Source organism: Gnatocerus cornutus, chromosome 7, assembly GCF_029298725.1.
Source record: "Gnatocerus cornutus isolate USDA-ARS CGAHR chromosome 7, icGnaCorn1.1, whole genome shotgun sequence".
NCBI lineage: Eukaryota > Metazoa > Arthropoda > Insecta > Coleoptera > Tenebrionidae > Gnatocerus > Gnatocerus cornutus.
In genome coordinates this window covers 16,285,955-16,303,201 of record NC_142239.1, presented here as the reverse complement: position 1 = coordinate 16,303,201, position 17,247 = coordinate 16,285,955, and the positions used below count along the sequence as shown (strand labels likewise).

Here is a 17,247-nt window from a genome sequence, read left to right as displayed (position 1 = left end):
GCGGCCGTAACCGTTAAGACTAACAACCCTCTAATTTTAATCCGGGGAGCTGATGGAATAATTGCGCTTTCTTCTGGGTGTAAAATGGGCGCTTTTGTTTTGAATTTATCAATTGGTAAAAAACTTTTTTCGGGGAGAGCGGAAATTACTGATTGAGATTAGTCCGGGAAGAATGACAAGCGTTTTTAATTATGATAAAGTTTAGAAAAAGCCGGATATGAATATGGCGGTGGTTCCGGGAACTGGGAGTGCGCTGCCGGGAATAACGTCCTAGATAGGGTATAGGAGTCGGGGGAATCGGATTATGGATAAGGAATGGAGGGGACAACCAGATAACCCTCTAGGTGCCTGCTAGGAACTGTAAAGGGCTTACGCTTATTATTGGAAATGTATGTGTTTCCCGGAGTGAATGTAAACTACCGCAGCTCAGACCTACATTTACACCGGAGCTTTATGACTTTATGCGAGACCGTTTTTTACGAACCTTATGGAATCGACAGCCAGATGTCGTAAGCGAATGAGATGGAACTGACTTCAACAGACCGCGCTTGTCATTAACATTTCGATTTATTTCCAATTAAAGTCAATGCAGAATGCGATCGAACCACAAAATGTGCAAAAGAAAAGAACTTTGATTACCTTTTTATATTCGAACACAAAAAAGCAATTTTCAACTTAAAAAAAACGTCCAAACCTACTTCAAAGAGGGTGAATCATATGCAGAAAAATCCAACGTTTTAACCTGAACAAATATTAATTATACGGACTCCAAACTTTCTTTCGAATTTACTATATTTTATTCGGAACTTCTAGAAATTTTAATTGAAACCAATTCTTTGCTTTGATCGTAGTTGCAACTAAGCCCCATGCTGCAATTGAAACTAGTTTTTCAAATACGTATTTATTTTATGCTTGACGAGTGAAATATTTGATCCTAAGATCTTCAGAATTATAGTTCAAGTGCCTTTCCGTAAATTCTGCTAGTAAAAAGTTCTACAAACATAAGAAAACTAAAACTACTTTGCATATAATAATTATTTTGCCTCGAGACTTTATAGTTTTAAAAATCCATTTCGTTCTCCAACACACACTTTAAACCAATTTTCCGGGCACTGGTCCTAACTTCGTTATGACTTTTCGTAGATGTCGCTCTCCTGCTCTTCACCTTTGGACATTGATAAACGATGTTCCAGTAATGGCATCGGCTATTAACATTGCACTATCCGGTGATTTTGTGTGTGAGTCTAAGACCATCAAAGAGCCGCAAATTGACTTAACCATCCCAAAAATCCCTTTCATTACCTAATTGAATCAAGGAATATGAGTGACGACACGAGTCCGGAAGTAAATACCGAGTGTGCATAAACTCGTGTTAATAATTGCCGTAATTTTGTTGAGAGAACAACTTTATCCTTTGACATTACTCTCTACATTAAACATCTGCCGCAACAGCGGCGCCGAACAGTTTCAACACACGTCCGATCCACTTTTAGGACGATGCTCATTTGCTAAACTATTCACGTACGGCTTTGAAATAAAATCCCGTCTAATAGGGAGTTTCTTCTTCCCATGTCTACGGAAATACAGTTTTACATTTAGATGACAGATGCACTTGGAGCTTGACGAAACGACGGAATTTTGGCCTTTCCATTACGTTTTTATTTCAGTTTAGTTTTTATCGCGAGTCGTTTCGAGAACGAAGCAAATTGGTTGAAGTAATCCGGGATCACAACGAATTACCTATTCTGAAACACCAAACTAACTAATCAGGTTAAAACTAGGAACATTGTTCTACCATTAGTAGTTCAACGAGTCCTCCGTGCGGTAATAGAGAAACGACGGTCAGCTTCAAAAGTTTTAAGAAATTTCGGGATGAACTAAAAACCTGTTTGGATTGAAACAACATATCTGGCATTAGACCAAAAAGTTTCTATTGATTGAATTTACTAGAGGTCGACAACGAAAGAAAGTTTTTTGATATAAAGTTAGCGACATTGTAGTTTTAATGGAACCGAACCTCCGGGAAGAGATTTTATTGTTATTGGCATAAGTGGGCTGGCTAAACAGAAAACTGCGAATTTTTCAGGTAGAGAAAATCCAGAGACTGCATATTTCAAAAGAAATAACCTAAAGTTCTGTCATTTCGGACTTCTGTCAATAGTGTCACTGGGCAAACGTCAAAATTGCCAACAGAAACGGAATGTATACAACAAACAAGAAAATTAGGCAGAGATTGCTTTTTAAGAAAAATTTTGAAGTTATGCACCTAACGTTCTAATTATTATCTTCGTAAATCGGCATTTTTTTAATTTGCATGGGACAGCACTAGGCGAATAGATAAAAATCGTTTTAAAACACAATGTATGAAATCTGGAAAATTTAGATCTTTTAATAAAAAAATTTAATTTTACAGTTCGGAAGCAGAAGACAATGTTTTCAAGCTAGTAGTAAAGAAATCATGTAAAGACTTAAAAAACAATCTACAAAAAAATTAAAAAAATATTTTCAAACTCTTAGGAACCCAATGAGATATAAGATAAATCCAAAAAAAATGTAGATAAGACAGAGTTAATCTAACATTGAATTCAAAATTTGCTTTGAATTTTGATGAAAATGTCGTTCAACTTGTTTTTGTTTTTTTTTGAACTGCTGTCATCGAAACTGACAATTGGTTTTCGACCAAAGAGAAGCGTGATCAAGAGCGACAAAGTTACTAAAATAGAAGTAAACATTACTAAAATCTTTTTTTTCATAAAAACATAATTGTAATTATAGAAAAAGCAGAGTTAATCTAACATTGAATTCAAAATTTGCTTTGAATTTTGATGAAAATGTCGTTCAACTTGTTTTTGTTTTTTTTTGAACTGCTGTCATCGAAACTGACAATTGATTTTCGACCAAAGAGAAGCGTGATCAAGAGCGACAAAGTTACTAAAATAGAAGTAAATATTACTAAAATCTTTTTTTTCATAAAAACATAATTGTAATTATAGAAAAAGCAGCTTAATAATCATGTACAGTACTCTCGCGAAAAGCTCATAGCGAAAGCTCGCTCTTTTTGCTTTGAGGTCTTTTCGGCGCGGTGCGGCGCCAGTACTGTAACTAACTATTAGAAGCCCATTTTTTTTTGTAAAATAATTAAAACATGGCGCATAAAAATAAGACTTAATACTTGTAATTGTGGTTAAAATGGTGTATTTGGAGGCAGTTTCATTTTTCAATTTCTTATCACGTATTTGACCTTCTCGCAGCTCTGCCTCAGTCTGGCAATATTTTCAAGTTTGTTGACGAACAGTATTCGTATCAGCGTCACGCTTATGTTGATATTTGTAGGCGTCTCTCAACTAAATGAAACAACTCTATCAAAGAGGCAATCTCGTTCCATCGCACTTTAATTAAATTTAATAAACTGACCAGAGAGAACAAATTAATAATAATGTGTTGAATATAGTGGTTTTAAGTTTGGACTTAATAAACTCTAATGGCCCCCACCGTGGAATATTCCAAGCTGTATTAAATTGTGCGGCGCTTCAAAGGCGTCAGGGGGGTGTTATTTGCATTCTACAATTTCGCGAATGTTAATGGTGAATTAAATTTGGTCGCAAAACGAGATTCTGTTCCCTATTCAGTCGGCTCTTTACTACGATTTTACAGTCGAATTCGAATTTTAATTAAATTGTGACCTGTAATTGTAATTGGCGCTATTGTTTAATGGCCGACATCGACGCCATATTGACTCGTAAAACATCCACTTTTCGTTCGTGTGGAGCTGGTGCTTAATGGAAATCGCCGACACCATATGAAGCTTAAAACACGGAGCCGACTTGCAGTGGAAACGTTTTAACTACTGACCATTTATATGATAATGAAAATCAGATAACAGAAATGGGACAGTTAAACGTACCTATATGCAGATATTTGTTCAACAATTATTATAGTTTCTGTAAAGAACAAAGCCTGACGAGGGTACAATGGTGTTGGCAAGACTGTCGAAAACTGGACAGCGGAAAATATGGTGTATATATCATGTCATGGATTTTTCCAGATTGTTAGGCACATGATGTACTTTACTGTAGCCACAAATTTATGTAGTGAGTGTAATAACTTGTCCGCATTATCTAAAATTAGTGAAGCATTTCCTGTAACACAATATGCTCTAGATTCCCATTTACGTTCATTAAAACGACGGACCATCAGTGGATGTAGGAAACTGTGCCTAAGGGATTGAACCAAATTGGGGATAGAAGTTAAAAGAGAATTTACTGTCAAATCCCAAATCGTCATACCGCAATATCATTTATTAATAAACAAATTGCGCTTGATCCTACACAAATGTTTCTATAATCCACCACCGAGTTTTTATAAAGCATTTTGGTTTGAAATTGTACACTAATTAGTTTTGGAGCAGAGTAAACTTTTTGACATGACAGTTGAATTTGTGCTCGTTAAAATAAAAAGAATTTTAATTTTTCAATGGGAATGTATGCAAATGCAGTTAAATCTCGATGTAAATCAGGGCAATAAAATATTGATATACCAATAAAATGCTGTACTTTAGTTTTGTACGCTAAATGACATATATTTTATGTCAATACAACGATAAAATTTTAAATTTAATGTCGGTAACGTAGACGGGATCATTGATTTCAGGTAATGTATTTATTATGTTTAAATTTTTGACGAATTGTTTATTCATAGGAGCGCGCGTATGAATTAACAGTAAACGAATTTGTTGCAATTTTGTAATTTTTTGTAATAATATAAATTCATTAAAAAATAATTTTGTAATAAGAAGTTTGTACCTTTTTGAATCTGATCATTTGAACTTGTTTATGATGCCAGCAATTAATGGCGCATAAGAATTAATTTAGCCCACACATGAACGGGTGAATTGTCCCAATAAATGTACAATAAACCACCAAAATTGTAATAAAACTTGATGATTTAAACCCGTTACATGAGTTACAGATCCGCCAAAACTTCAAAATTAAATTTATGCATGACAAGCACATTAGATAATGAAGATCGATGTGAAACTGTAGACGCCAGTTTGATTTCTGCTTGAGCTCTTAAACTTTTATTGTGTTTTATCCGGACTTGCGCTCAGGGTATCGTAATAGAAAGCGGTCATAAATTTTTTAAGTAAATAGCATTCCCTTCAGGCGTTGATCCAAGCACACCACGACATGGTAAATTTTATATTTGCTGAAAAGATTTAAAGAATGTCTTTGCGGAGTTAATGTAGTAAGCATAGCTTCACCAAAAAATCGAATTTTGTGGCTTGGGTTATGCGAGAAACTCTGTAAAATAAAAATGGTATTAACATGGCAACACCATATAGCTTTTTTAGAGGTTCTCGAGAAAATCAAATTGTGGCAAAATCTCCACGTCACAGCTGAAAATTTTATGAGTTTCGTAGGCTCTGAAAGTCGTTTAGTTATATGACAAAGTAACTTCTTTGGCGCTAGGAATACGAGTATCTAAAAGCGAGAAAGTTTAATTTGATAATAAGCGTTTGAAAGAAGCGGTCATAACGTGTAATTTTATTAATCTTCTTGATTGTAGGTGCTGCATCGCCCACAATTTTGCAGCTAGTTAGTTAGTAAAATGGATACGGCATCGTTAACTGAATCTCGTCTTCCCCTAAATGACTTCATTAGTTAATGTAATTTTAAGCAAGTCGGTTTTGTTACAGACCGAAATTCGGGAATCCGGGACACGATTTGGAGTAGAAAATTATGTTGCATTGACGCTGTCATGCACGACTTAAAAATTAGAAGCGCCCCTAATTTCATAGCTGTGGCAGAAATATTGCCAATTTTTGCTTGGCCTTAAAAATTAAAAAAAATTGGAGTCCTTTGCTCTACACTTTTGAAAATTGGTAGAGTTATTTAGCTATTTAATATTAATAAATTCTCTAAATTTCATAGTCGTAACACCAAAATTACGAATTTTAGCAAAGGAAGTTGGCAATTTTGGCTTGGACTTAAAAATAAAAATTTCTAAAATGTGAGTCTTTTGTTCTACAATTTTGAAAATTGGCAGAGTTATTAAACTATTCAATACTAATAATTTCTCCAAATTTCATAGTCGTAGCACCAAAATTGCCAAAATTACGAATTTTAGCAAAGGAAGTTGTCACTTTTAGCTTGGTTTTAAAAATAAAATTTCTTTCGCTCTACAATTTTGCAATTTGGTAGAGTTAATAGAGGACTTAAAACATGTAACTTCCTCTAATTTCAAAGCTGTAGCACTAAATTGATTAAAATTAAAATGAATAATTCTGTATCTACTCTAAAATAAAGGAAGACTGGGAGAAAATTAACAGAATGCAATAATTATTTTAGAGTTTAATTCGAACGGACACTTCCCGAGACAGGTTGCCATAATAAAAATGTTAAAGAAGAGATTGGCTATTACTATAAAATTTAGCCAGTTCCAGCTTTTACGACATTTAAGAGACAGTTCGTTTTACCGACCATAAACGACAGTGTTTATATTTTTTCCATAAAAACTCCATCTCCGAGTTTTTAATTATTTTTTCTGTTATTTAATTTTCCGGTTTGGAAGATTCGCGCAATGCAGCACTCCGTCTCAACAAACTAAAATATGACGCCTACATGTTTCCACACTCTTTTTTATCGCTCCGGGGACCTGTTTGTTGCCCAAGAAGAACGACAGCAACTTCAAAAACTTAGAAGTCAGAGGTTGCGGTCGGCACGAGTCGATTTGACTAAAAAGGGTCACAGTAAGTTAGTGAAATAACTTCTTAAGATCTAACCCCAACAAAGAGACGTGGCTAACTTTGAAATCTCCGGACTGATAAAACTTAAACTTAAAACATAAGTTTGATTTTATTAAGAGGATATAAACTCTTCTCACGACCTGTAAATTCGAAAGGACGAAATTCAATTATACGACGACCGGAATTCCAATCTGTTATTTTTGCCGGACATGTTGCCTCAGGTTCTCATTTCTAGTTACTTCGTTTATCAGGTAGCGAATGAAATGTTCGTTCTTAAATTATAATTTATAAAGGTGCAAGCGCACCAGGGGGTGCAGAAGGTTGTACGAAGAGAGCGCACCTTGCGGCAAAATAAATCTCCTCACTAACTGAGACGAATGGTGGAACAAGACCGAGCATCAACTCCAATTTCTCCGGTGATTCCGCTTTTGACGTCAGATGCCAGCAAGATCCCCGGAGTCGACCTGACACCACACATCAATGCGAACGGAACATTTTAAGACGCACTCGCTACGCGGCCGATGGAAAATTTAACGAGATACTTTTTCTGGAGCGAGGTTATTTGATAGGTAAGCGCCTATGCAGAAATGGGAAAAAACGCTTTTAAAAAGAGGTTTTTGCATGGCCTCAAACGCTTCAAATTTCTTGTTTGGAAGTTATGAAATTAATGCTTTTCATTGCAAATACAGAGGAAACTTGAGTTAGAGAAAAAAGTCTACACCCAGTTCTATTGGTGTGTTTTTAAAGGTAAAATTTAATAAATCAGAGTCGGGATTTCCTGAGGAATAAAAATCAGAATGGCGGTACTGAAAAAGAGTCGTTACGTCATAACAAATGCATAAACATTCATCTCACAAATGTCAGTGCTAACTCTGATAAATGGTAAATTCCGGAGTTTATGTATTTTCCCCGTATTGTCTTCGGGATAGCAAATAACTTCATGATTACTATATGACTGTCGTTTTTTTCTTTTTATACGTCAGCGACACCTTTGTCTGCCGCTTCATCACATACTCTGTCATCCGTATCTCACTTTGGAACACATAAAAATGTATATACATGGAAATGTGAAATATTGTCGGCCCCCTTTTTGCCCCAAGCCAGAGACCCTTTCAGAATTTTTTAATATCGCGCTTCGGAGTCTTTCCCATCGCTTCTCCGAAAAAACGGGGCGTAAAGCAATAACAATAACTTTTTCCGGCCCGACTAATATTTTTAACAGTTATGTTAATTGCAAGTTTGGATTTTCGCGGGTTCTTAGAGAGGCAATTACCTAGTGCGGTCTGACCGTTTTCATCTAAAGTAGGAACGGTCCGGTGCCTCGAGGGTCTTCGAATAGCTTGTCGATACCCAGAGTAGATGAGGTGCCGATTTGTCCGGTCCCCTAAGGACCTTTGCTCAATTCCGGACCGTCCCCGAGGTTCTCGTCGCAAGGATGTGATTTCAATTTGAGTTTTTGTTTCTTTCGGTCGCTTGTTTGATCGATTCTAGTTAGTTACGCGAGCCTTAAATTGGACACGTGGAAAGATCGATAAACAAAACATCATAAAAAAGTCGTTTCTTTCAATTTATTGCGCAAAGTTTCAATTAATAAGGTCTCCGACGAAGCAATAAGAGAAATGGCAGGGAAGACGGAGGAAGACAGTCGATGGGGAGTCAATCGAATTAAGGACGTGCTTAAAAACGCTTTAGGTGCTGCAATGCATTTAATTTTTCGTTCCATTAATTCATTAGCACTGGAAGATAATCAATTTATAGGGCTTTTTACGTTCGAATTTGTACGGCATTTGAATGTGGAGTCGCCCGGCGCATCCACCATTCTAGACTCTCGTGTCGGGAGAGGAAAAATAAATGAATTTTGTGAAAATAAACGAGATTTATTGGAGTGCAGAAACGTAAAAAGTACGCAAAACTAATTTGCACGTTGCAGGTTTACAGTTTACCGGAAACGCCTCAAATTAATTCAAAAGAGACTCTTGTCAAACGAGATAAATTGTTGCTCCGTTTTATCTTTTTTAAGTACTAAAACTTTTAATTAGCACTTTCGGAACATCTCAAAAGTTTTGTTTAAAATAATAATAAATGGGAAACAGGTGACGGCAACGCTACATATTAGAAGTGACAAAACGTTCCCTTGAGGAGGCCTTAGGATAGACGTCGTAGATCTTGCACCACACGGCAGCTTTATGATGCGGTACGGTTTACGTATGGCCAATCCCGTTTAGAGCCTCTCTAGATTTAATAGTGAGTGAATTAATGCTTATATTATTCATGACGTTGCTGCCACCGGCTCGATGGGCCCGGCATGAATGTTGAGGATCTTTGGAATCATTAACATCATACATATTGCATGAGATTTGGATACAGGATCCGTCAAAAAACTGGTCCTTCAAGAAGAGAAACTGGAAATGAAAAATTATTTTGCGGATTTTATAAAAGACAAAATTGAAAAGCTCTTTTATGTAGTCAAAGTCCTAAATTAAAAAAAAAATTAAATTCATCTTCAGGAAGGAAACAGCAAATATGTTGTTATAATTATTAATTTTCACATCGAAATTATAGATTATATATGTTCGTTACTTCAAAAAAACGCTAAATAAATTATGGATCTTGGGAATGTTTGAAATACAAATTTGGAATAGCTATTTGTGTACTAAGGCCAAAAAGTGTCTATCGCCTCGGCCAGAAAAAAGACTAGGGTAAAATGGTACATTTTGGCGGTGATACACACAAGATTTTTTAGGCGACATTAAATTTACAAATTAATTAATTTTTTATCATGATTTATTAATCTAATCATTTAGAACAACTGAATAATTGTAAATATTTATGGATCCTTCAGAAAAGTTTATAATTTCTTTATTTACATTTGCAATTTTGGCATGTATAACTTCACAAGTTGTTTGATGTAAGTTTGATGTGCTTTTTGATGTTGTTGCAGCAGCACTTTCGTCATTGCTAGACATGTTCATCTGCAATAATTCAACCCGTCTTTGTTGCACTTTGCAGCAGTTTGTTGATTTGATTTTACCCAAATAATTATAAAATAATAATAAACGAGAGAATATATTAAATATCAGATTTTTAAACAACGCCCAAAATGCTTAAATTTGATTATTTAAAATCTGAAATACCCCATCCTTTTGGTCAGTGATTTTCACACCACGTAACCCAAAAGATTTTACTTAGAACTCTCAATTTATTTCATCCTATAATCCATCAAATCTGTGGGATTATAAATATTTAGTTTCAGACTATATCGTTTAACCCAGGATTAAGTCGTTTCCTCAATCCAAATTTCGTTTAGTTTTTGCTATAATTCCTAAATAAATTTTATCCATAGATTACATTTAACCCCAAACTAAAAATATTTTTCTGCAATCAGATTTGAAGAATAATCGTTGATTAATGCTTAGCCTTAAACTAAAAATTTATCTGTGTTTCTGAAATCAAACCTAATTGAACTAAGACATTTCACCCCTTTCCTGTTAAATAAAAAATTCTGTGTTTAAAAGTGTATCGCATTTTCTTCAAAAATGTTCCTAAAAGTTCTTACATATTATGAAACGATAAAAATTAAGAGAGTTCTAAAAATTTTTATAAAGGGAATTCGTCGTAAATCCGTCGTAAAAGGGCGATGCCGTTGACTTCCCCGCCGTTTTCTGACCGCCTACAACAATTGCCCTCATCGTCAAAACATCGAGCGCACCCATTCAAGCAGATAACCGAATAAAACCCGTTGAAAGATGGATTTTATGTAGATAGATGCCGCATAAAGTGCACCGTCGTCGTTCTCCAAAGCGGGATGTTGTTTTCGAGCTCAGCTTGGTGTGAATAATAAAAAAATAATACGAGCAAAAGATGTCTAGAACAGCGTCGTCGATGATTTCATAACCGGCCTCTCTTACCTAATGAACTGTAATAAATTCAATGATTATGACAATCCTCTCGCGTACAAAACCAGTCCATCGATCATATCCTTATACCAATCATTAATTCTTGAGCTCTGTCCTCGAGCCCATAAACGCGTTCAACAAGTTCGCAGTATGCAACGAAGGTATTAAATTTCCGGTGGAGAGAGAAAGTTAGCCGGGGTGACAAACGACGCCTTCAACTCAACCTCACGCGCTTTAACAAGCCGATTTTAAGTCCTGGTTCCGGGCATAATGGGAAAAAAGGAATAAATTATGGGATATTTTTGTTGATGGGGGAAAAGCTTGTTATTTTGCAAAGCAGGTCCCTGCAAAAAGCTACCCACGGAAAATTACACATATTGTGATGACCGCTTTAACAAAAACGTCGCAATTAGCAATTTCAGTCCTCGCTTGGTAAAATCCACCAGCTCTTGGAACAAAAATTACAGGACTGCCATGTCTAAAATGATATTCAAATTGTTATCAGTTTTAATTAGGGGAATGTGTACCTACCATGTAAACATGTGTTTCAATTTGTGGAGAATGCGAATATAAACTTTTATGTTGTTATTATTGTGTAACCAGTTATATTAAAAATACACAGAGCATTTGTTGGTCTAACAAAAATACATTTTGTTTACAGTTCTGTTTGCTGTATTCAACTGGAATTTCAGTTGTGAATAACTCACGCAAAGATGCATTCCAATGAAAAATCAATTGAATTGAATTTATTATTTATCTTGAAAATTTGATCAATTCTAGGAGCCGTCACCGTTGCGTAAAGAGAAACTGATTCCGTTCGATCTTCCTCCACTTTTAAGTTGTATTATTTAAGTAGCTTTCTGACATTTGACAGCTTCTCATTCACTTTTTATTTCTTTGAGTAGGTAAAAGCTGAAAATATCATCAAGCTTGACGTCTTTTCATGTCCTGTAGATTTCACGAGGGAAAAATGGTTAATGAAGTCGGCAGCCCGACGAGCGGAGGAACGTCAGCTCTGGGGTTTAGGGAAAGGACTTTTTTTAACGTTTTCAAGCCCCACGCAGTGTTTGAACGTTCCGACTAAATACACAACAATTTAAAATTGGAGAGACGATTCGTCTTGCACATTGTTCGCAAATCTCGTAAATCAGCGTTTGTTTCACAACTTTCGGTTTTGATGAATTTATTGCGTGTGCTTGGCGTTGTCGTAAATGATGTATGATATAGGAGGAGAACTTTGGGAAGTTGTGATCGTAATTCCCGAAAAATTGAAATTAGGTCAAACGGATAAAAAGGAATGAAACGGGTAAGTACACATGATAACAATTTTTTCGTGATTACGGCCGGGAGAGGCAATATTTAACTTCAATTTTGGAGGAGTAATAACCACACTCGGAGCCCTCAAACAACTCATTCTCTATATTTTCAAATTCAAATCAGATCTAGATTGGATGCAAAAACTGTGGAAATAATTTTATAATAAAAGTTTTTCGCCCTTTAACATTTTAGGGCTGTTGTTGCGCGCCCTTTCCCCCAATCAGTACCGGGCGAGCGACTGTATTTTCGCCACATTCACAAAAAACATGAATAAAAGATGTCACTATAAACACACATCAGAAATGCTTCTGTTCAACATAACAATTTATGTTTGATAAAAGACAAAAAATTCGCCAAAATTATTTCAGGGAAAGTGGAACGAAAACTGCCCCAGTTTCCGCTTTAAAATGTGCATTTCCATGTTATTTTTCCGTATTTTGACTGTAAATAAAAGATGTTCACTTTCCTCTATCGAAAGAAGGAATTAGCGGTAACAGGGGCGCGGTCTCCCCAGAAATTCGATAATTTAATTTTAATTTGTGTCACGAGAGCATTGCGGAATTTTGTTTTGGCAGCGAAGCCCGAGAGGCCAAAGGGGAAATTTCGATGTAATTAGAACGAAAATGATGATAATTCTTTCTGATTTAGTTCCCCCAAGCAACGAATGTAATATCGCTTATTTGATGGATCGGTTGAGATCGTCTTTTTGGGTCTATAGAGAGTTTGATATCGTTACATAGGTCTGAAGGTTTTAAGTATATGGCTTTCTTTGAGATCTATATTAAAAGAAACTGAAATAAATTACTTCTCAAAGAGAGATATGTTTTTCCGATACTAACATTTTTCATGAGAAAATTAATAGGGAAAGGCGAGCCCGAGTTTCGGTTACGCCTTTGTTTGAGCTTTTTTTGTGGAAAATATAATGTGGTGACCCTTTACCAGAATGAAGGGCAAAATTGCAAAGCTACAATACAAGATATCTCCATTAAGGGAAGTTGGCGACGCCCCTGAGCATTATTACTCAACATGGCCCATATACAATATCAGAAGCATTGTGCCGGGGAACACGTTCACTTAAGACGCTAGAAGGTGGTGTATTATGACGTAGGAAGGGTACAATTTAATAATTTCAAGTACAAAGGGCGTCTCTACAACCCAATCAATTAACGCGAAATTGAAGTGAAACGTGTAAGGGCAAATAGAGCTGTGTTATTTACCTTCCGTGCGGTGGTAATAAATGAAATTCGAAATCACTGTTAGTTTAATAAAACCAAAATCCCCAAACACGCACAAAACTTCGAGATAACCGAAAATAATCTGAAATGACATTGTTCAACTTTAGATAAGTAAGAGACAACTTTTCCTGACGGTGTTAACAGAGGCAATTCAGAAGGGAAAAACCGTCAAGTTTAAACTTCAAACAAGTAGTTTGTGGAAGCATTTGCATGTAGTTTGTAGAAAAAAAAATTAAATTTGACTTACGGTTTGTGAAGCACAGCATCCAAAGTCCCGATATTGTGAATTTAGACAAGTAATCCTTTTCTCCCGTTCCGTTGTACGAAGGATTATTCATCTTTTCTTCGGTGTGTAACCACTGATTGGTAAGCATGGCAATAATGACAACGAGAAGTGATACAGTAGCGGTCAGTGGCGTTAACACCCATAAACAAGATAAAGTGGCCTCCATGGGTCCGAGAGGATTCGCAGAGTCGGCGTCCGATGTGGACGGTCCCGCATTTCTAGGGAGCGCCCTCTGCATTCTCTTTAAGGACGATCTCCACTGCTAACTGGAACAAGAAGAAAACATCACAAAACCTAGTATTGGAAATATTGCTCTAGTTTCAAATACGGAGTGTTGAAATGTCTCATTCCTTCCATGCATAGAGAAAAGTGAATTCTAGAAATTTTTACAAGACATTGTATTGGTAGGATGTTAATAAGAAAATAATAATAAAAATTAATTAATTAATTAATTAATACCTACCAATACAATATTAATTAATTAATTAATAAGAAAAAAATACTTCATTGGTATTACTTGACTCTATCTGTACAAAATTACGAGCAAAAAAACAAATTCCAATTAAATATTTTTCTAAAAGTACACTTTTTATTTATTTATAATTTTAGATTCAAACTAATGCCCAATACGTGTACTTTTTTCTCTAGAGAAGACATTCTGGGCAAACTTCTGGTTTAATTGGTAAATTTTTTTTCCACAATGCCTTCTCTAGAAATTTATATACTACTTTTATATTTCTACGCATATGCATATATCTTATCGATTTCAAGTTGTCAAAAACCAAATAGGATGGAAAAGAAGACTTATTTCATTTGGTGCAATTAAAATTATAACACTTCTTGTTAATAGTAGGTATAGTATAATAATTATACGAGTATGTTATGAGGCCCATTATTCACAAGGTTGATGTTTACGACACGAGTGAGTGAAACAAATCAACCGAATAAATAAAAGCCATAACATGCGAGTGTAACACTATACTGTATCTACGACCATTCTCTAAAATAGGTATGCCATTTTTTTTATAGAAAAATTGGAACTTTAAAGTTATAAGGCACAGTGGTTGTGTTTTATTGACTACGATGATCATTATGGCAGTGCATTTTGTGTAAAACCTACAAATTTAACTAAAATCAAAAATAAACATTACTAAATTCTTTGACATGTTAATTTAATTTTTTGAGCGCGGAAAATGTGCAAACATTTTCAACTTCCGAAATTTTAATATGTAAAGTGTTCAAAAGACATGTTGAAAAAATTACACAAAACGTATCAGAATGGAATTATTGTCAAAATATAAACTGACACTTTATTTTATGGTTCAAATTGTTCATTTTGAAAAACCATTGTAGTATGGTTATTTTATTATTAAATGAGGTGTTATTTTTCAAAACTCAATATCTCCATTTCACAATTTTTTACAAGGGATTAGAAAAAACGACAATTTGTTCAATTTTCTTCAAATTTACTTCAACTATTTTGGCATGAGAAGGTAACACAATGTTTTAGCAAGAGGTTTTTCACTGAATAAAAAATACACCATTGTTAGATTTACCCAAAATAATTCCAATTTCACATCAAATCCAATGTCAGTCAACATTGGAGTTTTGGAAAACAACCCCTCAAATGAATTTTAGCCAATTAAAACCGACGAATTTCATTACTGCGTCGGACCTAATTATAGCCATCATAATTTTTCTAAAAGTGAATATGTTATAAGCGGATTATTTAATAGTCGTAAATAAAATAGTAACTTTTTTGATCCAACGTACAAAGGGATGAATGCAACAAACTCTATAAACGATACGCTTTAAAAGTATAAATCAGCGCTTATCTGTCCAATTAAATGATATGAAGAGAGAATAAAACATTCTTTAGCCAATGAACAAACTAGCCAATGGCAATAGCAAGTTACACAACAAATAAGCGCTCAAGTTGATCGATTTGTGTATTTTTTGCTATAAAAACTAATTGGATGAAGATGATTCCAACCAATGGAGTCATATTAAGAGGTAGAAGGCTCCAACTGAAATCACTAATCAATCATTACTGTTATGAATTATTATCACAATAATCCAGTAATGAGAGGATTCGTGTCCATAATTGAACCATTGACAATTTCGTCGTCTAAGTGGCAACTTACGCAATCTTAATTTTTGCAACTTTACAGGACAATAAAAAACCTGTTTTTTTTTTTAGATTAAATACATTTTTGGATTAGTAATCCTCTACATTTGTTTTTTATTGTGTTTCAAACGGTTATTAAAAGTTTTAATAAAATAAAACAATTTTCTGAAGAAATGCTTGAGATAGAGGGTGTTGCCTTAATTTTTGCTCGAGATAGAGCAAGTTGCAGTTTACGTCTTCAATACTATACAAACAACAAACAGTTTTTTTTGTGTTAAGCAACATCTCATCCTTTTAACCATTTCAATTGTGAATACAGTTGCGAGCATGGAATTTCGGGTATTGCTGTAATTTATGAACGGACCACCGTCGACATCGACAACCTTCTGGGATCTATGGAGAGCATAACATAAATAGACAACTTATTCCAAATTATTTTAAACATCAGTCATAATCATATGAAAGCTTAAAGTACATCCAATTCTATGTGACAGAAAAAGCTATAAGCGTTAATTGGTTGGCCATTTTTTTTCACTGTGTCTTCTGTACATAATGATTAAATAAAAATGAGTGAAAAAGAACGTATTAGTTCAGTTGAAACATAATATAAAGAGCCATCGCAAACTTCCATTTTTGTGGATGTTCAATTAGGCAATTAGATTAGGTATAATTTTACAAACTCGCCGTATGTTAAAAATTATGACATTTACCATGCTATGTTGATATTGTTGTAGTAATAAAAAACGTAGACACTTTTTTCATGCGTGTTCAAACCCTTGCACTGACCTTTTTTTCGAATTAATTACATTGCTTTAATAAAATTGTTTTTTTTAATATTATTTAATGATTTGTAGATTTATTACTTTAAAATAGAAATCTTATGGTTATTGATGCTATGAGTGGATTATTTTAAATCGAATTAATAATTTTTTATAAGAGATATTGTTAACTTACGATATTTGCTTAATATGAAGGAACATAGGATGATCTATGTTGGAAGCACCATCAAACATTTTTCTTCTCGCTTAACACACTTTTGACTCAATCCAACATACACTTTTATTCTACCTTATTTTGAATTGAGAATGAAATAGCGTATGTTGCCTCACGTATTTAGATAGCGGATGTTGTCAAATTTTCGCGTAGAGCATAAAATGTAGCGAAATTCAAAAAACAGACTCCGCCACGACATTCCCCACGAAGAAACAATTCGAAAACAAGCAAAAACGAAAAATCGTCAAAACTGAGAAAGAGGCAGTTGCCACTTAGACGACGATTAATTTTATTATTGCAAAAAGTTAAATTAACTAAAGCTTTTAGACTGAAATTATTTACAGAGAACTTATAAAACATGTTCGCAAAGGTACCAAAGTTTGGTTGGAGGAAAAAAAAAGGGTGGCTCACTTCACTTGGAACTACTGAAATACCGATAAATTTAGCTACAGAACTGACAAAAATACAATGAGCAGTACAAAAATCGAGTTTCAAGTGTAACCATAAATCACGGCTGCTCTAATACTGTAATTACAACATCCACAAAAGTAGAATACATAGACTTCGTTATGGAACAATGGAAATGGAAACTAGATAGATGAACAATACAAATCTTCATGAATTATATCTCACATTTCAGTAGAAAT

At 34.7% G+C, this 17,247-nt stretch overlaps 1 protein-coding gene across 1 annotated transcript in view; it reads right to left on the bottom strand.

The window, feature by feature from the left end:
- Positions 1–17,247, bottom strand: part of stg1 (stargazin-like protein) — a 127,766-nt gene that overhangs the window by 84,166 nt on the left and 26,353 nt on the right. The window contains exon 2 of the mRNA XM_088042522.1: positions 13,441–13,745. Within this exon, the coding sequence (XP_087898648.1) occupies positions 13,441–13,717 (277 nt within the window). The 5' untranslated portion in view covers positions 13,718–13,745. The remainder of the gene's footprint in view (positions 1–13,440; positions 13,746–17,247) is intronic.